The 26,917-nt window shown below is 53.7% G+C and overlaps 1 protein-coding gene across 4 annotated transcripts in view; it reads right to left on the reverse strand.

Annotated features, from left to right (window-relative positions):
• The window catches only part of SAMD4A (sterile alpha motif domain containing 4A), a 120,258-nt gene that overhangs the window by 22,700 nt on the left and 70,641 nt on the right, over nt 1-26,917 (reverse strand). For 2 of the 4 annotated variants that reach the window (XM_075427105.1, XM_075427104.1), the window contains exons 3-4: nt 24,304-24,822; nt 1,821-2,084 (exon numbers count right to left, since the gene is read on the reverse strand). In XM_075427105.1, coding sequence (XP_075283220.1) covers nt 1,821-2,084; nt 24,304-24,822 — 783 coding nt within the window. The remainder of the gene's footprint in view (nt 1-1,820; nt 2,085-24,303; nt 24,823-26,917) is intronic. The other 2 variants (XM_075427107.1, XM_075427106.1) reach the window with 1 other exon arrangement.

Here is a 26,917-nt window from a genome sequence, read left to right on the forward strand (position 1 = left end):
CCTTGTCCTGTCGCTGGGCACCACTGGAAAGAGTCTGGCCTCGTCCTCCTGACACCCACCCTGCAGATATTTATAAGCATTTCTAAGGTCCCCTCTCAGCCTTCTCTTCTCCAGGCTGAACAAGCCCAGCTCCCTCAGCCTCTCCTCGTAGGAGAGATGCTCCAGTCCCCTCCTCATCCTCGTAGCCCTCCGCTGGACTCTCTCCAGTAGCTCCTCATCTTTCTTGAACTGGGGAGCCCAGAACTGGACACAGCACTGCAGATGAGGCCTCCCCAGGGCAGAGTAGAGGGGGAGGAGAACCTCCCTCGACCTGCTGGCCACACTCCTCCTAAAGCACCCCAGAATCCCATTGGCTTTCTTGGCAGCCAGGGCACACTGCTGGTGCATGGTCAACCTGTTGTCCACCAGGACACCCAGGAGAAACGGGATGTTAAACAGACCCCTCCACACCACGAGCTCCCGAAAACGGGCTCCTTGATCCGACAGACTGCAGGATCCAGCCCCTGGCATGGAAAACCTTGGGGACCCTTCACACTGATGGCAGCTTGGTCTTCAACCTGCTCATGGTGTCCCCTCCTAGCCTGCCTGCCAGTCCACCATAAGGTCACGCCAAGCCACAGGCAGGCACAGAGCCTTCAGCATCGCTGGAGACGAAACACTCCCCGCCTGCGCTACCCGATTAGGCGTTCGTTAGCGAGCGGAGCCGCTGAGAAGCAAAGCCCGGCTCTGCCAGGCCATCATGCTCAGAAAACTCTCCTGTCCCATCTCCAGCCCGCCCCAGAGCAAGGCTACGGTGCCAAGTCCAGCCAGGGAGAGGGCTGAGCCCCCAGCGCCTACGTCACGGGGCATTTTTCCATGGCGTTTATTTCACGCTCATCGGAGTCACACAGTGCCAAGTCGAACGCGGTTCCACATTACAGCGATTTACAGGTCTCTAGACTTTTTTAGGGTAAGATCAGCCCCTGTGATTATTCAAAAAATACAACTGTTTCCTCATTCTGTTACATCACTGATCTTTACACCATGGAGCTGCTCTGCATTAATGAAAATTGCCGCTGTTTACATCAGTCTCTGCTAGCTGCGGGTCCACTTGCAGTCATTTTGTCTGTTCACTGAAACACAAAGTCTGTGCGTTGGCCCAGTTTTTATCTGTTTATTCCTCTACAGCCTGAAGTTTGCCCTCCATCTTTGAATGCAGCAATCAGAGTTTCTTTTCTGCCTTGTTTACCAACGGGATCCCATACACTTCTTGCTAAGGGTCTCTGTGAAATGCGGGTGCAATGGGAAAGCCAGCTGAAACCCACGGGATAAAATCACCGCAAGCAAGCACCCGAAGCCAGAACGTCCCCAAACGCTCGGTGGGTACCAAACACCGCAACGGCAAATCACACGCGGCTCGCTAAACTTCTGCTAAGCTATTTTTCACGGTAATCAAAAAAAGATGAAGAAGGAGAAAAGAGCACCACTCGCGGCCAAAACCACAGGCTATGGAAAAAATCCAGCTTTTTTTTGGAAAGCTGCGGGATTCTGGAGGCAAAACCAGCCCACCGGCCCCCAGCTGTTCCGACGTCAGATCAGGACCAGCCGCTGCTTAAAAGAAAACCTAACTTCTTCCCCTAAACCTAAATTCCTAAGCCAGGAAGGAATGCTGACAAGCCCCACTTGGTGATGAGGGCTCTCGCCCCAAACCACCGACCGAGCCCCGCGCTGCCGGGCAAACGGCTTTTCCCCTCCTGCCTCTGGGTGCTGGGTGCGGGGAGCCGGGGAGGGATGGGGTTGGGGGTCGGGGGGGGAGGCATCTGATTTTTTTTTTCACTCACCTTTCATCCCACTCCCTTCCTCCTGGAATGTGTTACGAGCGGAAGGCTGATCTTCTAAATGTTCACTCCCACCACTTCCCGAAGAGGCTACACTGCTTTGTGGAGACAGGGGGGCATGATCGGAAGGGATGCACTGGGGTCCTCTAGCTCGTAAGTCCTCATGAGACATCCATCCATGTCCTAGGGGTTGGTTTGGCACATTCATGGGTGGGGTAAGGGACACAGAGCGTTTCAAAGGGCTGTGGTGTGTCTGGCCTGAGAGAACTGGAAAAAAAAACAAAAAAACAAAACAAAAAACAAAAAAAACAAAAAAAAAAATCAAATCAAAGAGGTTATTCCCCCCTCGCGGCCCGGGATGCAGCAGAGTTCCCCGAAAAAAAAAAAAAGGTCAACGAGATCATCAAACGCGTGGTGCGTGGCCGCGGCGGCTCGCTGATGGCTTTGGGTGCCTGCGGCTGCCTGAACCCTACCCGGAGCTCCCGGCTTCGCCTCCCGGGCAGCAACGGGGACGGGAGCGCCTGCAAGGGGACGGGCTCACGCGAGCTACGGCGGGTCGCTTCGCGAGAGGCGTCGCGTGGACTGCGAGAAAAAAAATGAACGGAGGTTCTTATGTAGCGACAGCAAACCTGGGCACGGGACCGCGCTGGGTGCTCGGCTGCGGCCCCTCGGGAAGCCCGGAGCCCGGGCGGCCGTCTCCCGCGCAGGGAAGGCACCGCTGCCATCGCAGGCGTGGTGGGAATTTTCAAGCAACTACACTGAGGCCATGAAACTCATCCCGCTAAAACTAAAATCATCCGGACCCGTATCTTTCTGGGAAAGGCACGAAAATCCCCAGGATGGGAATGTCCTCGCACAGACCCAGGGGAAGCTGCTCTGTCTCTCCCTTTGGGTTAGGGCTTGGCTAACGCCCCGAAGCCCGAGCATTTACGCGTCTGCCCAACGCCATCACAGAGCTGCCTATCACCCACACATATCTCTGAGCCTTTTTAAACTCTCCTAAGATCTCGCACCTCGCTGAGGTACCATCAGCGATGAGAGCATCCATCAGGCGCGCTTCCAACCCCCCACCAAAGCAAACAGCCAAAGCAACGGCAAAAGCACACCCGCGACACAGAGGGGAGGCCGAGTCCCCCTCAAAAATTACCTTTGGGAAGCTTCGGATTGGTTTTTCCACGTGTTTCTATTTCCTGGCTGAAATTTTGATACCATCACGCTCAATTTGTTTTGAACAAATAACTCCAACACCAGTAGGAAAAGAGCGCGGCAACAACTCCCATGACTTGGAGTTACCTCTTGAGAAAGGCTTTACAACAGGTAGGTATTTACTTGCCTTTCGGCCAAGTACAGAAATATGTCTTACATAGGCTAAAGTATTAAAAAACCCCAAATCATAGATTTTCTGACACTTTTTGGTAGAAGTGTTGCGACTTGAATACGTTTTTAAATACAATTTTTACTGAATGGTCTCTATTTTTCACTGCTCTTCTTCCACACTGCCCCATTCATTTTTAGTTATCATCTCCTTAAGTTCAGCCTGGAGAAGAGAAGGCTCCGGGGTGACCTTAGAGCAGCTGCCAGTGCCTGAAGGGGCTGACAGGAAGGATGGAGAGGGGCTTTTCACAAGGGGGTGCAGTGACAGGACAAGGTGGAACAGCTCTAAACTCAAAGAGGGCAGATTTAGATGAGATATTTGGAAGAAATTCTTCCCCATGAGGGTGGTGAGGCCATGGCCCAGGCTGCCCAGAGAAGCTGTGGCTGCCCCCTCCCTGGCAGTGCTCAAGGCCAGGTTGGATGGAGCTCTGAGCAACCTGGTCTGGTGGAAGATCTCCCTGCTGATGGCAGGGGGGTTGGAACCAGATGATCTTCAAGCTCCCTTCCAACCCAAACCATTCTATGATTCTATATCTTCTCAGGTCTGTTGTTTAGTAGGGTAATACATGGTATTTAGATGAAAATGGACAAACGATTTTTGTCTCTTCTAATGAAAAATACATGAAAAGATTGCTCTGTTGGCTTAACAAAATTCAAATTCCATCACTCACAAAGCCACTAAACTGCAGGACAAACCATAAATGCAGTTAATGTATTTTAATGTACGGATTTAGGATATAAAACACTTGGTTAATGTTTTATCACAGTTCCTCTCCATGAAATTACTTGAACTTCATGGGGGCCGTCTCCTGACAACGGAGACAGAAAATATCTCTGGATTTAGCCGTCGCTGAGCGGAGCCGTGTCTCATCGCCCGCTGGGATAACTGGGACGAGTTCTGGATCCAGCACTACGGGAAGGGCTCTTCTGGTGGGCGTCAAACCCCAGCCGACACCGCTGTTTTCAACGCTCCCCTGGGTACAGATGTGGGGTTCACATCGTGACGGCTAACAAAGCATCCTGCACCGGTCTGTGAGCAAGGGCCCACAGAGGCGAGAGCAAATTCGGCGGAAAGACACCAATTTCTCAAAATCAGCGGCCATAAGCTTCATCGCGAGGTACGCGAAATGAAAAGCAGATTTTCTGCTCCGGGGAAATCTGAGGGTAGAGGGGTGAAAATGACCTTCCACCCCATATAAGACTGAAGCAAAAACTTTTTAATATTTCTTTCAAAATGGAGTATCTTCTATCTGTAAAAAAATCCCGGGAAATTAAAAATTTTTATTGCTTTCCCTCCTAAAGCTCCAACACGCAGCTCCCTAACCCCCTTTTTCCACTGGTAGGAGTTAATCAAAACCACTCACAGCTCCTCCACGTGTTGTCTCCTAACATAAATGACTCTTGGCAGAAAAAAAACCACCCCAGCCAGTCCTACCGTGCTGTAAAAGTTAAGCCAGGTTTAATTCCCAGCTAAAGCCCGAGGGAAAACCTGCCATGAAAGCCATCTCTGCTGACCAGAAGTGGGATGAAAACCCAGCAAGTAGCAAGGTTATAAAAGGAGGGGAGCGAAAAACACCAGAGCTCGTTTGCATTTATTAAGCACCTGTAGAAAGCAGCTGGTGCCACACGCGGCTGACGGAGGAGGGCAAAAACCCGTGGATCTCTGCAGCATCGAAATCGTTCCCGTTCCTGCAAGCGGTTTGTTCCACCGCCACATAACGCCAGCACCACGCTGCGCAGGGACGCGAGGGGACGGCTTACGGCGAAGAAATGGTTCCCTTCCCGTTAAATAACTACAGAGACATCTTCCAGAAGGAAGAGAAGGACGTCAGGGAGGACCCGGGATTGTTTTCAGAGCAGTGTTATGTTTCCTAAAGTTGTGGTGCATCCTGACGGGGAAACAGATGGATTTAAGAAGGTCTTGGCCAAGCTGTTTCAGCTCTTGGCTTTGCGGTTGTACCCCAAAAGCAGCTCCGTAACGGGGCTCTGCAGATGTCACATCATCCTCTTGGGAAAAAAAAAAATTAGCATTAAAAATAAAAAAAAGGGGGGGGGGAAATATTGGAAAAAAACCTGATAAATCCGTTGAAATGCATCCCCAGGGCTGAGCCCAGCAGTGGCACCGGCCAGAGCCCCTCCTGTGCCTGCTCGCACCCAGCCACGGTCGCATGGCCGGGGGGATAAAAGCCACCCTGAGTTTGCTGTAGGAAAAACTCTGGTTTAGGAAATATTTGTGCCCGTTGAAGGAACAAGAGATGCAGAGGAATGAGCAAGGAGGACAGGAGCTAACTGCCTTTCAGGGGGGCAATTCGTCCTCCCTCTTCTACGCAGCGGCTGGTACCCCCCAGCGTTTAAGCCATCCCCTCCCCACCAAAACTTGCAAACAAGAGGATATTTTCGGCTTAAACCCAGCCCAGATTCCTTCCTGAGCAGCAATACCCTCGCACACTGCTGCTCTTCCAGCTTAATTTTACATCTCCTAATTAGAAGCCGGTGTCGGCTGGAGGAGGAATAACGAACTCTGCAGGATGGCCAGGAACAATTAGAAATCATCCAGCGCAACCTATAAAAATTAGTTCCACTTCTTTTCCTAAGATAACGCAATGCTGGAGTCCACCAGACCACTTTTTACTCAACCACGAGCATTTTTACTGACCTATGAGTCAATTCACGCGGTTTCACGAGGTGCCGCGGGGATAACGAAGGATGCTACGAGCAGGAAAAGTCAGCAGCTCTTTGAACCCACCCCAGCTACTCTTGGTGTCACACATCATAGATTATTTCAGAGCTCTTAGCGCTGGCCTGGCTTTCGGCTCTGCTTAAGCCTTTTGAGCCATGACAGACACTGGTGAGCAACGTGGTTTCTTGCCAACCCTCTAACCAGCTTCCATCCGCCCTCAGGCTTAAAAACGCTGCGAGCCCCAGGCTGGCACCCGCCCGGCGTGCGCACACCTCTCCCTTTTTTAACCGTAACCCTCAGAAAGGGGCTTAATAAATATGCATATCTATTAATGCTGCTGTTCATGCCCTCAGTTTCTTGAACTGGAGGATGTAGCTAACAATTTTCCAAGTGTCAGTTTAGCGCAGGTCCTTCCCTGCTTTTCACAGAATGTTCGGGGTTGGAAGGGACCTCTGTGGGTCACCCAGTCCAACCCCCTGCCGAAGCAGGGTCACCTACAGCAGGCTGCACAGGACCTTGTCCAGGCAAGGACAATCCTTTTGACAATCCTTTTTGACAACCCTGTGTGCTTTTCAGATGGCTCAAGGTGGATCTGGGGCTGCCCACAGCCGAGCTGGAACTTCCCGTCAGGATAATTCACTTTTTCAGTCTCTTGCTAAAATAAATGGTCCACGTATGCTTTAACTTCAGCAGGAGAAAACTGAGTGTGAGTTCACAGCCTTATGCTCAAGCTTCTATTTTTTTTTTTAAATTACAAAAAATATTAAGCTTTAATTTAAAAAGGAAATCTAATATATTCTTCTGGGGTAAGATAAGCTTCCAGGAGGCGGCCGGAGGCACGCCTGCCTTTCTGAGCGCCGCGGCGGTGCGAGCCAGACGAACAAAGAGAGGAAACCACGGCTCTGAAGCGCGAGCCACGCCGGCATGCGGAGCCCCTACAACTGGTCAGCGTCTCCCACTTCTGGTTTAGAAGGGTTTTCCTGCCCGCCACGGGCTCACTCCAGCGGTGCGAGAGCCGTCCGCTCCCCAGGGACCCACCAGCTGCCCTGCACAGGCACTGCCTGCTCCGGCTCCGGGTATCCGACGGGACGGGGACCGGAGCAGACCATGGTCCTCCTCACGACGAGTAGGCTGGTGTCGCCTCCTCGCTCCGATGATGCCCCTGGATCAGGGCCAGCCACGAGCTGGCAGTCACTGCTAAATATAACGCCTTTGAGATGAGCTTGGGATCTTTTGCATCCCAGGGAAAAAAGCGATAAAACAACCTGGAGCCGACAGCGCTGAGATGCACGAGGTGTTGCCGAAGCGCTCTCAGGCTTCAAACCAAGCTTGGCCTAATATTCCCAGGGGTGTGCCCTGGCTGCCAAGAAAGCCAATGGGATCCTGGGGTGCATCAAGAGAAGTGTGGCCAGCAGGTCGAGGGAGGTTCTCCTTCCCCTCTACTCTGCCCTGGTGAGGCCCCATCTGGAGTACTCTGTCCAGTTCTGTGCTCCCCAGTTCAAGAAAGATGAGGAGCTACTGGAGAGAGTCCAGCAGAGGGCGACGAGGATGATGAGGGGACTGGAACATCTCCCCTACGAGGAGAGGCTGAGGGAGCTGGGCTTGTTCAGCCTGGAGAAGAGAAGGCTGAGAGGGGACCTTAGAAATGCTTCTAAATATCTTCAGGGTGGGTGTCAGGAGGATGGGGCCAAGCTCTTTCCAGTGGTGCCCAGCGACAGGACAAGGGGCAACGGGCACAAACTGAGGCACAGGAAGTTCCAGCTGAAGATGAGGAAGAACTTCTTCTCTCTGAGGGTGACGGAGCCCTGGCCCAGGCTGCCCAGGGAGGCTGTGGAGTCTCCTTCTCTGGAGATATTCCAGCCCCGCCTGGACGCGGTGCTGTGCAGCCTGCTCTGGGTGACCCTGCTTGGGCAGGGGGTTGGGCTGGGTGACCCACAGAGGTCCCTGCCAACCCCAACCATTCTGTGATTCTGTGATTCTGTGAGAAGGAGCGATGGCGACGGTGGAACCCATCGCAGGAGGCGGCTGCAGCCCACGCTGCCGCAGGGATGGAGCAGCAAGGAGCATCCCTGCGGGGCCACCACCTCCCCGGGCTTTATCACCGACCAAACTCTGACTGGGCTGGCAGCCACGGCAACACGCTTAGAGCAACTCTGAGGCTGCGAGTGCTTTCCCCATGAAGCCCTGGGTTTCGTTTTCTTTTCTTTTTTCTCTCTTCCTTTTAGAAGTGGTGTTGCCTATTTTGGTAGGGCTAATTTCAAGCAAGTTTTTGTTCGCTGAAGCCCATGTGGAAGAGCGTCAGACATTTGTGTGGCGGTTTCTCAGGGTTTCGGGCCAATTTTTCAGCCTGAGAAGGAAAAAGCCACCCATTCCTGTAATTAGAGCCGAGGAATCGGGCTCTGCAGGCAGACCTTCCTCCACACGGCATGAAACAGGCGACGAGGCTCTTGCTTTCCCGCTGCTCCAGCGCAGCCTTCGCTAAACCTGGCTTCAAGTGCTGCGAAAGCCCTTGACAAGACACACACGGAGCTGACGTGAGTGCTCCCGCTGAGAGCCAGACCCACTGCCGGGTCCGGAGGAGTGCTCAGACCCCCTGCTCCGCGGCGTGCCCTCCGGTGTCCCCACCGGGTCCCTGACACCCCGAGGACCTTTGCAACAACCTCACAACCCTTTACACCAGCGCGCGGTCCACACAGCAGATGACAATCCAGAATGAAGCCCTTCCCACCGCTGGAGAAAGGGACCAGTGCTGCAAGGTGCACACTGAGCTCTTTGGGAGATGTTTTTTGGTTCTTTTTTAGTCTAAAAACCGCACTTCTTGGGCTGCAAAGCTGGTGATGGTGCATCCTCAGGCACAATTCCTCTTCTGTAGGTACCGGGAGCAGCAGCCTGACCCCAGTTTTTTTTGTTTTCATTGATTTTTTTTTCACAGAATGTTAGGGGTTGGCAGGGACCTCTGTGGGTCACCCAGCCCAACCCCCTGCCCAAGCAGGGTCACCCAGAGCAGGCTGCACAGCACCGCGTCCAGGCGGGTCTCGAATATCTCCAGAGAAGGAGACTCCACAGCCTCCCTGGGCAGCCTGGGCCAGGGCTCCGTCACCCTCAGAGGGAAGAAGTTCTTCCTCGTGTTCAGCTGGAACTTCCTCTGCTTCAGTTTGTGCCCATTGCCCCTTGTCCTGTCGCTGGGCACCACTGGAAAGAGTCTGGCCCCGTCCTCCTGACACCCACCCTGCAGATATTTAGAGGCATTTCTAAGGTCCCCTCTCAGCCTTCTCTTCTCCAGGCTGAACAAGCCCAGCTCCCTCAGCCTTTCCTCGTAGGAGAGATGCTCCGGTCCCCTCATCATCCTCGTAGCCCTCCGCTGGACTCTCTCCAGTAGCTCCTCGTTTTTCTTGAACTGGGGAGCCCAGAACTGGACACAGTACTCCAGATGCAGCCTCACTCGTTTGCTATAGAAAGCGGGGATGTTTTTAATCCACCAAGGCCACACGGTCTCTCGCGCAGGCCGGAGGCCCCCCCAGCGGAGCAGGAATACTGAGCAGCTCCCGCAAGCCGCCCAAGCAACTGCCAAGTTCAGCTCGGTCCTCTCCTCCACCTCTCCCTTGCTACCCCGGTCACGAAGCATCGTCCTCTCCGGGAAGGCTCCCCCCACGCTGGCAGACCAACGCTCGTGGCTTTTCCAGCGTTTCTGTGCCGAGGGCCCTTGGAAGCAGCCGCCGGTGGCTCACGCTGCCCGGCTGGCACCCAGCCTCCTTCCTCGGCACCCCAACCACCCGCTCCCAGCGGCAGCTCCAGCGTGGCCAAAGCGGAACCTGACATTTTTCAGCACAACATCCCCTAACCCTTGGAGCCTTTTCTTTCTGCCTGTTTTCTTTTTTGTTTTGTTTTCTTTTTCTCCCTGGGTTTTGTGGCTGTGACTTTAACCGTGCTCATACGGTGCCGGATAAGCCGTGTCCTCGCCTCTGAATCAGGGGCTGATGTAAACCAGGGGGGATGAAACCAAGGGTCTTGAATGCAAAGAGCCACTGGGTAGTCGTGTGTATTAGGAAAAAAAAAAAATATAGTAAGAGTAGAGCAGAGTAGAGTAAGGTAGAGTAGAGTAAGGTAGAGTAGAGTAGAGTAGAGTAGAGTAGAGTAGAGTAAAGTAGAGCAGAGTAGATTAAGGTAGAGTAGAGTAGAGCAGAGTAGAGCAGAATAGAGTAAAGTAGAGCAGAGTAGATTAAGGTAGAGTAGAGTAGAGCAAAGTAGAGCAGAGTAGAGTAGAGCAGAGTAGAGCAATGTAGAGCAGGGTAAAGCAGAGCAGAGTAGAGTAGAGTAGAGTAGAACAGAGTAGAGTGCTGCCTTGAGTACAGAAATAAGGAATAAGCACAGACAGCAGAAAAGCAGTCCTTTTTTTTAAAAAAAGGACATTTTTAAGCCCAGTTTCCTGTTCAAAAAGCTGGACAGAGAAACAATACGGCGTTTGTTGCCGCTCTCTCCGGGCAGCGCACGCGGGGCCCCATCCAGGCTCTGCTGACCGCAGAGGGCTTTGCCAGCCCCCGCGCGGCGCGAGCACGCGTGGATCTGTTATTTCTTCATTTCTGCGGCAGCGGGAGCGGGGTCGCATCTAAAGACGTGTCAGCGCAGCTCTCGGTGGCTCCAGCAATCCGAGCGGGAGCTGGGGAGCTGCTTTCGTGGTCCTCGTGCGGGGCTTCCCACCCGAGCACCGGGCGAGGCGGGAGCAAGGCAGACGGGCTGCGAATCCCGACCGCGATTTAACTCGCAGACAGAAGGACGCGGGAAACGGCGTCCGCGTCGGGAGGTGGGAATCGGGGCTGGGGATGGAGGATTGGGGCACGACGCGAGAAGGCGCTGCCCTAAACCACGCTGCTCTCCGGGGAAATGCAACGCCCTGATTTGCGGGCCAATAAATGCGGTTGCTCTCAGATATTTATACACAAACCACAGAAAAAACAGTGTATGCCCCTAGGGAATCTTGGTTCGTTTCTAACAACGCTGCTGTGCTGAACCAAGCCTCCCCAGTTATGCCAGAATTCACTGATTTTTTGCTATGGGCTGCTGGGTGAAATTTCTCCCAAACAAACAGCACTGGGATGCAAAAACTCTCCTTCCTATGGGCCTTTTCCACCCAGAGGAGATGTCCAAGAGTATCTGCTCCACTCAGGCAGCAGCCAGTGCTCCCCACTGCCTCCAGCAACCGCTAATAAGATCCCTGCTCTGAGGAGCATCTGCCTTCAACAGCATCAGCTTCTACCACGCGCCATGCGTCAGATGGAGAAACCCCTCTATCCCTTACAATCCTTTCTGGAGGCCAAGCTGGAAGATGTACATCCTTTACACAGCCCTGTGCAACCCGTGGGAAACTGGGAGTAAGAAAAGCAGGGTCTTAGGCCAGCCAAGTGGAAGGGGTGAATGCGAAACCTCTGGAATTGCCCCAAGAAACTGGGATCCAACAATCCTTAAGTGTAATTAAAAAACTGTGGAGTGACCGCAGGGAGACAGCGCGCCTTTAGGAGTGACAAAATTCCAGAGGACGATGTGCGTCTTATGCGATGGACATCCCACAGCCATCACCCCACCATCACCAGGGAAATTTCCACCAGCAAGAAACAGGACTTCGCTACAGCACCATAGCCTTTTCCATCCTCACCGACTTATTTGGGATTTTCTTCTCCCTTGTCTCTTATTACCCACTTTCACTCATGCAAAAAAGCCATTTAGCCCTACTCTCCTGTAGGCATCATGGCCCGGATTTCGCCAGATTCCTCCGTCATTCAGCCTTATCAGCTTCCCCTGGCCTCCAGCCCTTGGGGCTCACACACAGAATCACACAAAGTTAGGGGCTGGAATGGACCTCTGTAGGTCACTTAGTCCAACCCCCTGCCCAAGCAGGGTCACCCAGAGCAGCCTGCACAGCACCGCGTCCAGGCGGGTCTGGAATATCTCCAGAGAAGGAGACTCCACAGCCTCCCTGGGCAGCCTGGGCCAGGGCTCCGTCACCCTCAGAGGGAAGAAGTTCTTCCTCATCTTCAGCTGGAACTTCCTCTGCTTCAGTTTGTGCCCGTCGCCCCTTGTCCTGTCGCTGGGCACCACTGGAAAGAGTCTGGCCCCGTCCTCCTGACACCCACCCTGAACATATTTCTAATGTCCCCTCTCAGCCTTCTCTTCTCCAGGCTGAACAAGCCCAGCTCCCTCAGCATTTCCTCGCAGGAGAGATGCTCCAGTCCTCGTAGCCCTGTGCTGGACTCTCTCCAGTAGCTCCTCATCTTTATTGAACTGGGGAGCCCAGAACTGGACACAGCACTGCAGATGGGGCCTCCCCAGGGCAGTGCAGAGGGGGAGGAGAACCTCCCTCGACCTGCTGGCCACACTCCTCTAGATGCACCCCAGGATCCCATTGCCCTTCTTGGCAGCCAGGGCACACTGCTGGCTCATGGTCAACCTGTCGTCCCCCAGCACTCCCAGGTCCCTCTCCACAGAGCTGCTCTCCAGCAGGTCAACCCCAGGCTGCACTGGTGCCTGGGGTTGTTCCTCCCCAGGTGCAGGGCCCTGCACTTGACCTTGCTCGCACGCCCTGTCCCAAGCACCCTCCCTCTGGGCTGGCCATGTCTTGTTCCTTCTCCTCTGTCTTCTTCTTCCAAGAGCATAAAATTTTACCAGCTCCAGGAGAGAAGGAAAGCCCGTTGGGTCTCCAAGGGCAAAATGCAGCGTCCAGTTCCCCAGAGGAGAAGATGCAGAAGACACCGGGTGCTCACCACCCGGCAGGGACAAGTCCTGCCCCCCCGTCCTGCCCCGAACACTGAGCTCCGCAACGCTCCCAGCACCAACAGCGTAGCCACGGCTGCTATCATAAAACTCGCATTAATTCCTTCCCGTTCTTGCTCCAGATTAACTCAGCTCAGCTTTCCACCTCCTCTACATACCGACAGCAAACGCATCCTAAAAATCTGCCCTCACCACCCTCCTCCAAAACGTTCCTGATTGCTCAGATACTGCCTTGCATTCGAGTTATGACACAGATCTCTGCGCTGGCTAGCACGAGACTGAATTGCTCAGCAAACCCGGGGAGGGGGGACGTGACACTATGGTTACACCAAAACATCGAAGGCAGAGCAACCGGCCTTGAAGCAAACTGCGTAACAGGATCGGCAAACCGGAGGGGAAAATAAAATAAAATTAAAAATTCAGCTTCAAGGGCTGCCAAAACCGAGCCATTGATTACAGCGCGTTTGATCCATTTGCATGCAGAGAGCTTTGCTTTGGAGCCGAGATGGAAACAGAGTCTTAATATAGCTGGAGAGAAAATATCCTCCTTGCGCTCTCCTAACTGCACTTTGATAGGAAGCAGCCACAGAGCAGATGGTGCCTATATATAATCACCAGACCTATTATCCCAGCCTCTTTTAGTAATTTGAAGGATGTGATAACCACAAGGAGAGCGGCAAATATTCCCCCTCCCTCCCTTCCCCCTGCTAAGAAAAATTAAAATTAAAAAAAAGGAAAGAGTAGGAAGCTATAATTATGGTAACGATGAAAAGAATTTCAAAATGAAGTAAATAACTATTTTGTGCGCTGCTCCTTTAAGCCAGAAGTCAAAAGTTAATTAAATAGCAGCATGGTACTGAGTCAGCAGAACTCAGCAAGGGAGACTGGAGTCGCTTTGGATGGATCCGAGCCCCGGCGCTCCCCTCGCTCCCCGCTGCCCTCCCGCCATTCCTCCGCAGCTGCTGCTGCGTGGCGGGGGAAGGAGACCTCATCCGTCCCCACGTCTTCACCTCCCAAAGCCCGGAGTCGGGCGGTTTCAATGGGTGAGGGCTGCAAAGGCGATGCTCTCCCGGGGGTTTCTCGCCCCACGAAGGAAAACGGCACAAATCCTGATTTTCCTGATGGTGCGAGGGAAGGCTGAGGAACGGTGGCATCGGGAGGCTGCTGTGGAGGAGCAAAAAGGGTTTTAGGGGGGGTTGCAGGCCTCTGCCAGCACGGACCCTTCGTGCCCCTCCGCAGCTGCCTGCTGGGCACCCCAAAAGTGCCTGTTGGCAACTCGGAGCCCAGGGGGGAGTTGGTGAGAGCCTGGAGAAGAGAAGGCTCCGGGGACACCTTAAAGCAGCTGCCAGTGCCTGAAGGAGCCTGCGAGAGAGCTGGAGAGGGGCTTGTGACAAGGGCATGGGGTGACAGGACACGGGGGGATGGCTCTAAATTAAAAGAGGGCAGGTTTAGATTAGATCTAAGGAAGAAATTCTTCACCGTGAGGGTGGTGAGGCCCCGGCCCAGGCTGCCCAGAGAAGCTGTGGCTGCCCCCTCCCTGGCAGTGTTCAAGGCCAGGTTGGATGGAGCTCTGAGCACCCTGGTCTGGTGGAAGGGGTCCCTGCCCACGGCAGGGGGGATGGAATTGGATGATCTATAAGGTCCCTTCCAACCCAAACCATTTGATGATTCTATGACATCCCCTACCTGTCGGCAGCTGGAGGCTTTACTCATCAGGCACTTATGGACATAAGTTAATAGTGGAGGTGATGAGGAGCATCCCTGAACACCTGGCTCCCAGCCACAGCCCCTGGCCCCATGCTGATGGTGGCTCTGGCAGTGATGTGAACTGCAGAGGGGGACCCATGGGTGCTCACGGAGCGATGGGAAAAGCAGAGCTTCCCTCAAGGGAGCAAGAAGCTCCTACATGATGAGTAACCACAGCTTACTGTCGCCTGTGCCAGTGCCTGACAGGCACCACGGTGCCTGATAAAATACACCCAGGTCGAGGAGGGTCCATCAATCAGCAAAACCTCCTGGTCAACCAATGCAGGAGACTGCTGAGGGAGCTGAGAGAATTACTGGGGACGTCTGACTTGGCTCCACAGCCCAGAGAGCATCAATCAACCGTGCTGGCGGCTTCTGCGCTGCTTCCAGGTCAGAAGCGTGATTCATTGGCGACAGGAATCCCAAGAACCGTAGGATAACGCACAAAACCATCACTGCTGCTTCTCAACGCCCCTCCCTGAGACACCCAGGCTGCTGTAAGGAAAGCGGAGGAGGCATCGGCCTGCAAAGCTCCAAGCTCCCCCACCCCAGACTGTAGGTCAGGGATGGTGTCCTACCCATCGCTGCCAACGGACAAGCAACGCGCTCACGGCTGTGCAAAACCAGGGCACGCGGTCCCCGCCCCGAGCGCTTACGGTCGGTGATGGCACTGGGATGTCACAAGTCGAGAGGGTGGGAGCATCCCCAGGAGCTGCTGGAATAGAGGTTCCCAAATGAGGTGGCCTGGTTCCAGCCAGGAAGCTGCAGAGCCATCGCTCTGTGCGTAGGGTCCGTGAATTCGGCGCCGTGTGAAGAAGGTGTGGGTACATGCCAGGATCAAACCTTGCATATATCAGCTTTGGAGGACGCAACGGTATGGTCCCAGAGGATGCATGTGTCACTAGCCCTCTTTGGGGACAGCCATGTGTCACCCAGCGGCACCCAGTGCTCCTTCTCCTCTTCACTGGCCACGCAGACCAGCCACCACCCCCTTCACCACTTCCCTTACGCCGATCGTTTACGTGCGTACAAGCATCATGTGGTGTCGCGAGGGCTGGTTTAGGCGCACCTGTGTGGGTTTGGACCTACCAGCAGCCAAAAGCAACCGGTGATGCCCATGCTTGCTTATGTGCCACCCACGGTTATCACCTGGTGCAAGTCACCGCCGAGCCCAGCCTTGAGGTCCCCCTCCCCTCTTTCCCTTTGGGACCGCAGCAGGACCCCTCTGCCTTTTGGAGACCTCTCTGCCTCCGAGCATCGTGGCTGACAGAATCACACAGAATCACAGAATGGCAGGGGTTGGCAGGGACCTCTGTGGGTCATCTAATCCAACCCCCTGCTGAAGCAGGTCACCCAGAGCAGGCTGCACGGCACCGCGTCCAGGCGGGTCTTGAAGATCTCCAGAGAAGGAGAATCCACAACCCCTCTGGGCAGCCTGTGCAAGGGCTCCGGCACCCTCAGAGGGAAAAAGTTCTTCCTCATCTTCAGCTGGAAATTCCTCTGCTTCAGTTTTTGCCCGTTGCCCCTTGTCCTGTCGCTGGGCACCACTGGAAAGAGTCTGGCCCCGTCCTCCTGACCCCCACCCTGAAGATATTTAGAAGCATTGATAAGGTCCCCTCTCAGCCTTCTCTTCTCCACGCTGAACAAGCCCAGCTCCCTCAGCCTTTCCTCGTAGGAGAGATGCTCCAGTCCCCTCATCGTCCTCGTAGCCCTCCGCTGGACTCTCTCCAGTAGCTCCTCATCTTTCTTGAACTGGGGAGCACAGAACTGGACACAGCACTGCAGATGGGGCCTCACCAGGGCAGAGTAGAGGGGAAGGAGAACCTCCCTCGTCCTGCTGGTCACACTCTTCCTAATGCACCCCAGGACGCCATTGGCCGCCTTGGCAGCCAGAGCACACTGCTGGCTCATGGTCAACCTGTCGTCCACTAGGAACGACGAGGGGCCGAGCAGAGGCAGGACCACAAGACGCAGCCCACGCGCCCGTGGGAAACGCGCTCGCTTCCCTGCCTGCTCCCTCTGCTTGGCAAGCAGGCACCCATCACTCGCTTGACACCCTGCCCACAGCAGGATGGACGCACAGCCCAAATCCACGGCCTGCTGTAGGCTGCACGTATGCCCCCTGTTGTCACTTGCTCCCATACAAGAGCAGAGTGGCACAGCGTGGAGGACCTCATCCCCGTCTCCGTGGTGTTGGATGCCCCGGGTAACATCAGCTCTGCCTTGCTACCTCACCCCCCAGAGCCATCCACGTTCCCCCAAAGCCAACCGCCGCTGGCAAGAAACTTCTTCTGCCCCGAAGGCTGTGTGGCTGCGCAGCCCCTACGAGCGATGCTAACCGTGAACAGCAAGTCCCAGCTGAACAAGAACAGCACAGCCACCCTCCCAGACAGTGGCCTGGGGATAAGGTCCAAAGCCAAGAATTTGGCCAGGGTCGATGGGTTACTCTGTGTCACCATATAACACCCCCCCCCCCCCCCATTTTTTCCTTCAAGTGCACAGCATGGTCTTTGGGAAGACAACAGGTAGGCTGATCAGCTCCAACAACAGTCTAAGACCCCCATGGAGATGCACTGCAGGTGGGACCTCAGCACGATGCTGCCCTTCATCGACCACCCCCCTTTTTGGCCAAAGGCATGGAGAGAAGAGTGACCCTCCGGGAGCACAGAGGTGAAGGGAATGTGCCAAAACAGGCTCAAAGGAGGAACAGAAAGCGCTGGAGCAGCTAAACTGTAGTCTCAAGGGTAGAACAGGTTCTGACCATTGCTCAAGTACAAGAGTCCATCAGGACACTTCAGTACACCAGGTTAGGAAACACTGAACACAGCAACACAGATGCTGAAAGTAGGGCCAGACCACCTTCCTGCCCAAAGTGTCTTCAAGCATCCTCACCTTGAGCCCTTCTGACCAAGTGCACAGCAGAGATCCCAGAATCATAGAACCATTTAGGTTGGAAAAGACCGTGAAGATCATCAAGTCCAACAATAAACCTAACACTGCCAAGGCCACCACTAAACTATGTCCCTGAGCGCCATATCTACATGTCTTTTAAATACCTTCAGGGATGGTGACTGAGCCACTTCCCCGGGCAGCCTGTTCAATGGTTGACAACCCTTTTGGTGAAGAAGTATTTCCTCGTATCCAATCTAAACCTCCCCTGGCGCAGCCTGAGGCCATTTCTTCTCATTCTATCACTCGTTACTTGGACTGTACGATGGGGCTACCCTGTTCTCTTCCCGTTTTCCCAGCCTGTATCTTGCTGCTATCCCCCAGACCCCAGGGGAGCAGTCTCCCTCCCTGCATCCAGCGACCACCTTGGTGGCTGCCATGGTCCCAGGGCGAGATGTCTCACCAGGCCACCATGCTTGGAGACCAGGTCTGGGCAGCGTGGGAGCTGGGCTGACAGTGGGATGAGCACACATGGCTGGCCCATCAACTAAAACCATCCTGGCCAGCACCAGCTCACTGAGAATGGGCACAGCTTGCTCTGTTTTGATTTTGGACACCTCCCTGCTAACCAGAGGGTGAGGGACATGGCAAATGGAGTGGCCTCAACAACAGGAAGGGACGTTTGCTATGAAACACAGCTCTGCAGTGACCACTCAATGCAGTAGCAGATCTTCCCCAGCATTGCTGACACCCCAAAAGGCCATCGCTCTTGTCCTCCCCCATCGCTACCATCTTCAACGTCTGACGGCTTCAAGGCTGAGGACAGGTGACCATTCATTTCCTTTCTTGTTGAGTGACAGTCTGCAGAGCAGGGGACCATATCTACCAGAGACCAAGTGCTTTGAACTCACAGAGGGGCCAGGAAATCAGTATTTGCTGTTCAGAGCTGAGTAGAAGATTACGGTTAGACTCCATGATCTTCAAGGTCTTTTCCAACCTAAATGACTCCACGATTCTATGTTGTCTTTGCTCTCAGTCCTGTCTGCTGTCGTATTTGTGCATAGTCTGCATGGATTTGAGAAGACAACTCTGCTCACACATCTTTTTGTACAACGACTCTGTTTTTAAGCTACAGAATTATCAAGATATGGTAGCGATGGGACCCTGGCAAAGTGAGTGACTCTTAGAAATGTTCTCCAGTGGTTATGTGCAACACTAGAGGGCATGAGCAAGACAATGAATGCCCTCGTCTACCACCACTGAAAAGCTCAAGTGTAACAAAGGCCACTGAGCTTCTCTCAACCCATCAGTAAAAGAGAAAAAACCCAAACATTAGAGATGTCCCCACCTGGCAGGATGAGCGCCAGGGTGCCAAGTCTCAGTGCACAGCACAGCCAACTGAGGAACAAGCTTCTAAGGGCAATTCCCAAGCACAAAGCTAATCATCCCCCCCCCCAACAAGAACAATACATTTGTTTGCTTCTGAAGACATTTGCACTCTTTGTTTTCGAGCAAACAAACCGACACGTTTTGCTAACTTGCTTTCTTGGTGTCATTTCTTCTACCTCAATTCTCTGATGACCTGGAGAAGAGCTCCACCACCTTGCTCATCTGCTCTCTCCCTAGGGAGTCCATAACTGGGGCAAATCTTGGCAAAATCCAGCAAGCCATGTCACGCACACGCATGCCGCCATACAGTTTAGTAGCTGCAGATCTGCCTCTAGGGCAGCAGTTGGGATTGAATCGCTTCTGAGAAAGACCAACACAACAAAAAGCCCTTCCCAGGATGGCATGGTCTCCACAAACCGGCACTGGGCTTGCCCCAGAGCCAGCAGCCCCTGGTGGGATCTTCCCATAAGAGTCCACGGGATGGTCCTGCCTGGCAGGTGCACGGGGAGAGCCGTGAATCTGGACTGGTGTGCATGGAAGGAAGTATGCTGATTTATTCCTTCTCTTCAGCTCTACGACAAGGTAAGAGATTTTCCGTTTTCAGGACAATGAAGCTTACAGCTGAATCTTCTGCATTGCACTGCTTGCTCGTCTCCTCTCTCTCCCCACGGGCAAACAACATCAGTTTTCTGGCAGAGACTCCCATGGGAAGGGTGTAGCAGGTCTGAGCACCCGGCATCTTTCCCACTTGTGCAGAAGCGGAAGGGTGGCTGCAGACTGGAAAACAGCTTTGCTGGTCCAAGGACCTCTCTGCTCAATCCCAGGGGAACCCAGGCAGCACAGAGACACCAAAATCCCAAAGAGTTCACAACATCTCTCCTGTATGAACACAGTCCCAATGCCTGGGATTTCTGCTTTGCAGATAGTCCACAGCAAGGTCTCTGACGGTATCTATCCATTGCTGACCTGTGATGCACACCATCCCCTCGTCCCCCCGTGCCACCCACACCATACCTCCATGCATTGGTGCCACTCCAAGCGACCCAGGGTGCACGCACCAGGGACACAATGGGTGCTCACCCAAGGACAGGACTGTGGGGTACCACCGGCCATGCGCTCCGATACCACCATTACCAGTCCAGGGACCCCCTCCTCTTATTGGAAGGACAGACAGGAGATGGACTCCTAGACACACAAGGAAGGACAGACAGGAGACGGACTCCTAGACACGCAAGGCTCCTGCAAGACCAAGCGCTGCCTACCTTCTTCAGGGCCAACCCCCACCGGGGCACCCAACGTGCCATTGCTTTATGGCAGCATTACAGCCCACACAGGGGCTGGGCAGAGCTCCTGTCCCCCAGGCAGGGTGACAACTGGAGACACTCACCTTGGCTCAAGTGCTGCCTGCGCTTGGCACTGAGCTGCCTCTTCTTCTGGGCAGGTACCGGCATAAAGAGGTCCTCGCTCCTCTGCCAGCAAAGCCTGCAACACCTGGCTCTTAATTCAAATATTTGGGCCAAGTCACTGTTGCTCCTGCAGCAAAACCAAGACCTTCTGCCCCTCTGCAGAGATGTGCCCCCAGGAACCTGATCTCCACGGCGAGTGTAAGTGCCGTGGCACTACTCCAGAGGTGAGAGCATAGCAAAACCTCACAACACATCAATAAAAGAAGTAATAGTGTTATCCCCAGGCTATACACTGGGAGCAGAGGACCAAGACACTCGGCCAGCAGATGCACGTCAGAGCCAGGAACCGAATCCTTACGTCTTTAGATGTGGTTCAACAGGCTCGCTATTGCCGACTGGAACTGCTATCACTCCCACCAAACCTTGTGCTTCTCCTTCTCTTTTCTTGCTCGCAGACCTCACGGTCCAAATCAGACCAGTGTACCTGCACTCCACCTTCTCAGCGCTGGAGCCTCCTCCTCCTCTGCACATATTCCCTTCTGAGAGGGTGGAAAACAGGGGGTTAAGCTACGCCGTACTTCCATTTGACAACCAAAACCCGGCTTGCCATCAGATCGTGCTCAGGAGGAACCAGTTACACAGGGGAAAGGAAGGAGCTGGAGCCCTCACACAAGAAGCTCTTGGTCTGCAGCTTTGAAAGCCAGCTGCTGTCTTCTGTCCTTTCACAGTTTCCAGGCCCCGTCTCTGCTGCAAAGCTCTTGTGCAACCTGAGTGTTTTGCAACTGCTGTCTGACTTGGTTGCAGAGCTGGGGGTCTGGGCTTCCCCCTGTCCCACCACACCTGGAGCATCTCTGGCCTCCAAGCTCATGCCAAGGCTACCTTTACTCCCAGCACACTAAAGCTTCGTTTAAAGTTGCAGCTCAAGCTCTGCAGGACGGGCTGAGAAAGCAGTTACGGGTATGCAGCGGATGGGAAGCAGCACATGAACTTCCATCATGTGGGGTGAGTCCCTACCCTCACATCACTCCAGACCCAAACCCATCACTTAGGATGCTGGTCCCGCTCCTGGATCACCATCACTGGTGTAAATCCAGAGTGACTCCTTCAGAGCACTCCAGACTTGCCCTGCAAAGGCTGGAGGACTTCAGCAACATCTCCTCAGGCCTTGGCCAACACCAGACAGCGCCGTTAAGAGAGAGCTGGAGATGAGCCAAGCCTGAACCAAGTCTCAAAGCCTGGGTCTAGGTCGAGTCAAAGACGGCGCAAAGCAAATTGTCACATGAGCTTCACCTACCCATATTCAAACCTGACGCCGTAATAGCGTTACACCTAATTATGCTACAAAACCAGGCGAAAGTACCTCGGGCAAGATCACGACGTTACTCCTCCGGGAAAGACTTTGCCCCATTTCGGCGTCAGGAACAGGCAGTGCCTTGTGAGGATGGGCTGGGGAATGCCGTGCCCTGCAGAGCGTTGCTGGATTAAGCCCCTGCCCAGATAAACACCTCCAAGCAAGAGGGAGAATTTAAAAATAATAACGCTAAAACCTAAACAAGCAGTGAGGGTTTGAGGGCTCTGCTTTGGAATAAAAGACTAATGGACATATTGATTGACTCAAGGGGCTGGGACAAAGGCTGACAGCTGTGTTTATTTTGTAGCATCTGTCTGTGGACTTACCGTGTTTGTGTCCAAGCAAATATTGCATTAAGGAAGCTTCTGAACTAACACGTGAAGTGTGGTCGGGTCATCTCCAGCTCAGCCCACAGGTTGTCTGAACGTGCTGCCACCAAAATCCATTAGCAGGAGTTACAACAGCTTAACACTTCGGACTCGACTGGGCTGAAGATGTGTTCAGATGTCCCTGCTAAGCTACTCAGCCTCATAAATACGTGGTGAACCTGCTGCAGTGCTCGGGGAAGAGGTTCGCTGAACATGGATGCTATCAACCCTGCAGCTCCAAGCAAGGCGACGCCAGTGAGCTGCCCCAGCGCCACGAAAAGCAGCTCCTGCAGGATGCTGGGAAGGACTGGACCGGGCAAGGGCTGCCAGGACTTACGGCAGGGGATGCTGCAGCAAAGCAAGCGGCAGAGATGGAGGAGGGACGTGGTCTTCCAGCAAAGATCTTCCTGATCTTTTGATCAGGGTAAAGTGTAGGGCTGCTGGCAGACCCATAACTGCTCCTGCCCCAGCAAGACGTGGGTTGTTGCTTCTGCTAAGAGACAACTGCATGCAGAAAGGCTCAAAGAAGCACCAAGGGGTTGTTGAAAGGTCTGCTTCGAGACCTAGTGCATCTTTGGAGCTTCAGCCACCACCACTGATTAACCTGCTGCACCCGTCAGACCTCCCAGCTTCCCGCTCTCGATGCGAGGAAGCAGACGCCTTCTGAAGCCACCCCTTCGCGCTCCCTCCCCTGCGTGCAAAGCCTCTGAACCCGCAGGCACGCAAAAAAAACAAGGAGTGACCCAAAAAAAAAAAAAATCCCTGGAGAGGTTTAACAGAATAATTACAAATACATTCGTGACTCTGCTCACTCTGCCGCCTCACCCATGCAGCTTGGTCACCCAAAACAGCTCTCCTCTGCAGCGCGGGGACCCAGCTCGCGGGGAAGCTGAACCTCACACAGCACCATGGCAGCAGGAGCCGGGGCTTCAAAGACAGGGGACGGGACGGGCACGATGTTCAAAATCGGTGGAGAAGCTGAGACTTTTCTAAATTCTCAGGGAAGCAGAGCCGGCAGCCGGCAAGGATGGGCACCGGAGAGGCAGGGACCAGGGTGCTACAGTAGTAAACCCAGAGCCGTGTTTCATATTGTTGTTGATTTGAAACACCACCTAAAAAAAGTGCTTATTACCAGCGAGGGAAAAACCCAGAAGCCTTAAGTGACCAATTTAAAGCTTTCAGCTATTTAATTGTGGCTTTCCGCATGCTGATAGAGAAGCCAGCGCCCTCGCCACAAGAAGCCTCTCCTCCCCGAAGCACTCTCTGCATCCCTGATTACAGATTGTTCGGGGTTGGAAGGGACCTCTGTGGGTCACCCAGTCCAATCCCCTGCCGAAGCAGGGTCACCCAGAGCAGGCTGCACAGCACCGCGTCCAGGCGGGTCTGGAATATCTCCAGAGAAGGAGACTCCACAGCCTCCCTGGGCAGCCTGGGCCAGGGCTCCGTCACCCTCAGAGGGAAGAAGTTCTTCCTCATCTTCAGGTGGAACCTCCTGTGCTTCAGTTTGTGATACCTAGGGAGATGCCGAGCATCTTGGAGAGAGACCTTCTGAACGCCCCAAAGTAAGGGAGGACGTCCAGCCTTGCAGACGAGATGGTGGCAGTCACCCAAGGTGACAGCAAGGCAGGAGTGACAGCCCTCCACAGAAGAGCTCCTGAACCTCACTGAGAAAATGCTTTGTTCCTCCTCTCCCGAGGACGGTTTGCAGGCATCTATGGCTGCTTTAAAAAACAGCTACAGCAGCACTACATCTCCACGCAAAGCCAGTGATAAATCCCTGGCCACGGTGCTCTGCAGGGTCTCCGATTGTCCAAGCCTTGGGCTGGGCTCTGCACCGTCCACCACTCCCATCACAGCCTGGCAGTGCCTCCATGTGGGAGGAGTGACCCAAAGTCTCCTGGAAAACACCGAGGACTGTGCACCTAACCCCCGTGATCACCACCAGCTTCACCCCTCTACGCGCTGCGGATACAAGGGAATGCTTACAGATACGCCCTGAAGATGGCGGATCCCAGCCCCGCTTCCAAAAACGACGCCTGTGCCTCGGGACCCCGATCCCATTTCCTCCCAGTCAGTCCCCAGGTCGCCTTTGGACTTGCCTCGAGTCCCCCAGCTCACTTTCGGACATGAAGCATCAGCTCCCCGCTTGCTTTAGGAACTCCTGAAATGGGAACTGCAAATCTAGATGGAGCTACGCGAAATACAAGGCGCTCCCTTCAATAATGCGCTTTTTTGCTCTAACAGCTTGGCTGTTTTTCCCTCCTCTCCAGCTGTCAGGTCTTTCAAATCCCAGACGACTAGAGAGAAAAAAAAAATAAAAATAACAAAAGGCAGGCAGGAAATAAAAAAGCAGGTAGGGGAAAGGAAAAAAATGAAAAAAAGGAGTTTTCTATGGCCCAGATGAACCTGGCCCCCCTGCTAACCACGGCAAAGCAATATTTTCTAGCAGGATGGGGGGGACTGTGCTGTGCAGATCGGCCGCGGGCGGCCGTTCCCAGAGCTTCCCGTGGGTACTTACTGGTGCTTGTGCTAGTGCCGATGGTGTTGATGGTTGTGGGGACGGAGGAGGAGGAGTAGAGGGGCAGATGGCCGTTCTCGCACGCCAGGTTTTTGTCCTGCCAGCTGGAAGCGCTGACGCTTATGCCCGAGTCTCGAGAGTTTTGCCATCCGTTGAGTTTGTCGTCGGAGTTTTGTCTTTGGTGATAGTAGTGCGTCTGCCCGTAGTCCACCGAATCCGAGCGACCTCTGCTCTGGCCGCCGAAGCCACCCGACGTGCGGTCCTCCAGGTGGTTGAGCCACATGGCCAGGGCACTCCTGTCCTCCAAGGAGGTGGCCGGGTGTATCAAGGCGTAGGACAGCAGCTGCCTGCTCTCCTCGATGTGTTGGTTGTGTTCGATCGAGTGGGCCAGGATTTTGGGCAAGAGTTTCATGTATTCGACTTTTGCCTCGATGTTTCCGGGCTTCAGTAAAGGCAGGTGGGTTAACAATAGGGAAATCACTTTATCCTTGGATTCCTGTTGCCATTGGTTAATGATTCCTGTTGAAGGAATAGAAAGAAAAAAAAAAAAACAGAAGAGAATTGAGAAATCGGCAAACAGAGCTAATAAAGAAATAGATAGACCCTGGCAGGGTGAATATGACGCAGCAAAGGGATGCTGGCATGTGTGACGCCACTGCGCGAGCATCTCCCGGGCAGGGGGGTCACCGCTCTCCGAAAACCCAGGTCATGCCAAATGGGACACCAAGAGTTACCAGGCGCTCCTGAAAATCACTCCGAAAGCCAAATTACACCCACCGCCACGGCCACGTAGCTCCACCGCTGTTGTCCTAATGTTAATCGAAGCCACGATTTGGCCCCAGATATTCCATATCATTTCAGATTACACACAACACTACACAAAATTTCTGCATGGATAAATGGAACCTTTTAAAAGCACCGGCTGGGAACTGGAAAAGGTCAAGATTCAAACGAGCTCCCGCAGGCAGGACCCACAGAGGGTGGAGGGAAGCTGCATCCCAGCAGGAAGGCAATAACCAAACCAAGGCGTTGGTCCTTCCACCAGCCGCCCCCAAGGTGTTGAGGGAAGGGCTCAGCTGAAGCAGCCGCAGAGCTGCTTAGCTCACGGCAGATAGGAGAGGTTTTAGAAGACCAGAAAAAAAAAAGCAAACATCGGGTTTAGCTTTAAAAATAACGCAAAAGGAAAAGTCAGGGAATTACAAACCGGTCACTTAACTCGAACTCCTGGAAAACTGATGGAACAAATAATGAAACAACCTATTTATAAGCACTTAGAAGATAACAAGATGATAAGTGACTGCTGACACGGGTTTGTCAAGAACAATTTAATTTCCTTCTGCAGCAGAGTAACCGGCCTGCGAATAGCTGGAGAAGCACTCAGCGCCGTAGATCTCGATATTCATTAGGTGCTGCCGCAGACGGCCTCCTCGGCAGCACACCAGAACAACACGCTCAGGCGAAACTGCTCTAATGTGGGCACACAACTCATCAGAAGACCATATGGAGAGAGCGGCTGCTGGTGATTCACCGCCAGACTGGGAGGATGTGCTGAGCACGGAGACTCGTCCCGGCCGTGACACTACCCAGTATGTCATCGGCGATGAGAGCGACGTGACAAACATGTTCAACACGCAGGTATTATGCCAGGAGAAATAAAAACACTCTAGAAAACTGGAGTAGAAGTCAAAGTATGCTGAGAGCTGGAGAAAAGCCAGAAAAATACAGCTGCATTCAGTAGGTGCAAACATCTGTATGCAGGTGGGAAGAAACTGCTGCGCGGTACCAAGAAGAGCCCGGGGTCAGGAAGCATCAGAGGCTGAACATCAATCAAAATGCCACGTTGCACATAAAAACTGCACCAGCCAGCCTGTCGTCTGTCTGAGAGGTGAAGACCGGCATGGACAAGCTGCTCTCCAGGTCTCCTGGGGATTGCAGTAGGAGGTTTGAATTGCAGCAAAAGTGAATGAGGTTGGACATGAAGAAACTGTGTCCGACAGGTAGGGCTAGCGATGTGTAGGGAGAGATTGCCTACAGACGTTGTGAAATCTCCATCACCGGAGGCTCTTCTGAACAGCTTATACAAACACCAGCCAAGGATAGCTCGGATCTACCTAGACAACCCAACCGACACTTCCCAGCTCCAGGTCTCTCCTCCAGCACCTACCAAACCTTCAAAACTTCCATGAAGCCTTTCAAACTTCACAAAGCCTTCAAACTTTCAGTGCCTAAGGGTGCCACAACTGAACTGGCTGGTGAAAAAGTACTTCTGTTTGCTTTCAACCTGCTGCCCTAAACTTCACAGAATCACAGAATGTTCGGGGTTGGCAGGGCCTTCTGTGGGTCACCCAGTCCAACCCCCTGCCCAAGCAGGGTCACCCAGAGCAGGCTGCACAGCACCGCATCCAGGCAGGTCTGGAATATCTCCAGAGAAGGAGACTCCACAACCTCCCTGGGCAGCCTGGGCCAGGGCTCCGTCACCCTCAGAGGGAAGAAGTTCTTCCTCATCTTCAGCTGGAACTTCCTCTGCTTCAGTTTGTGCCCATTGCCCCTTGTCCTGTCGCTGGGCACCACTGAAAAGAGTCTGGCCCCGTCCTCCTGACACCCACCCTGCAAA

The sequence above is a fragment of the Opisthocomus hoazin genome, chromosome 7 (genome assembly GCF_030867145.1).
Source record: "Opisthocomus hoazin isolate bOpiHoa1 chromosome 7, bOpiHoa1.hap1, whole genome shotgun sequence".
In the NCBI taxonomy this organism is placed as follows: Eukaryota; Metazoa; Chordata; class Aves; order Opisthocomiformes; family Opisthocomidae; genus Opisthocomus; species Opisthocomus hoazin.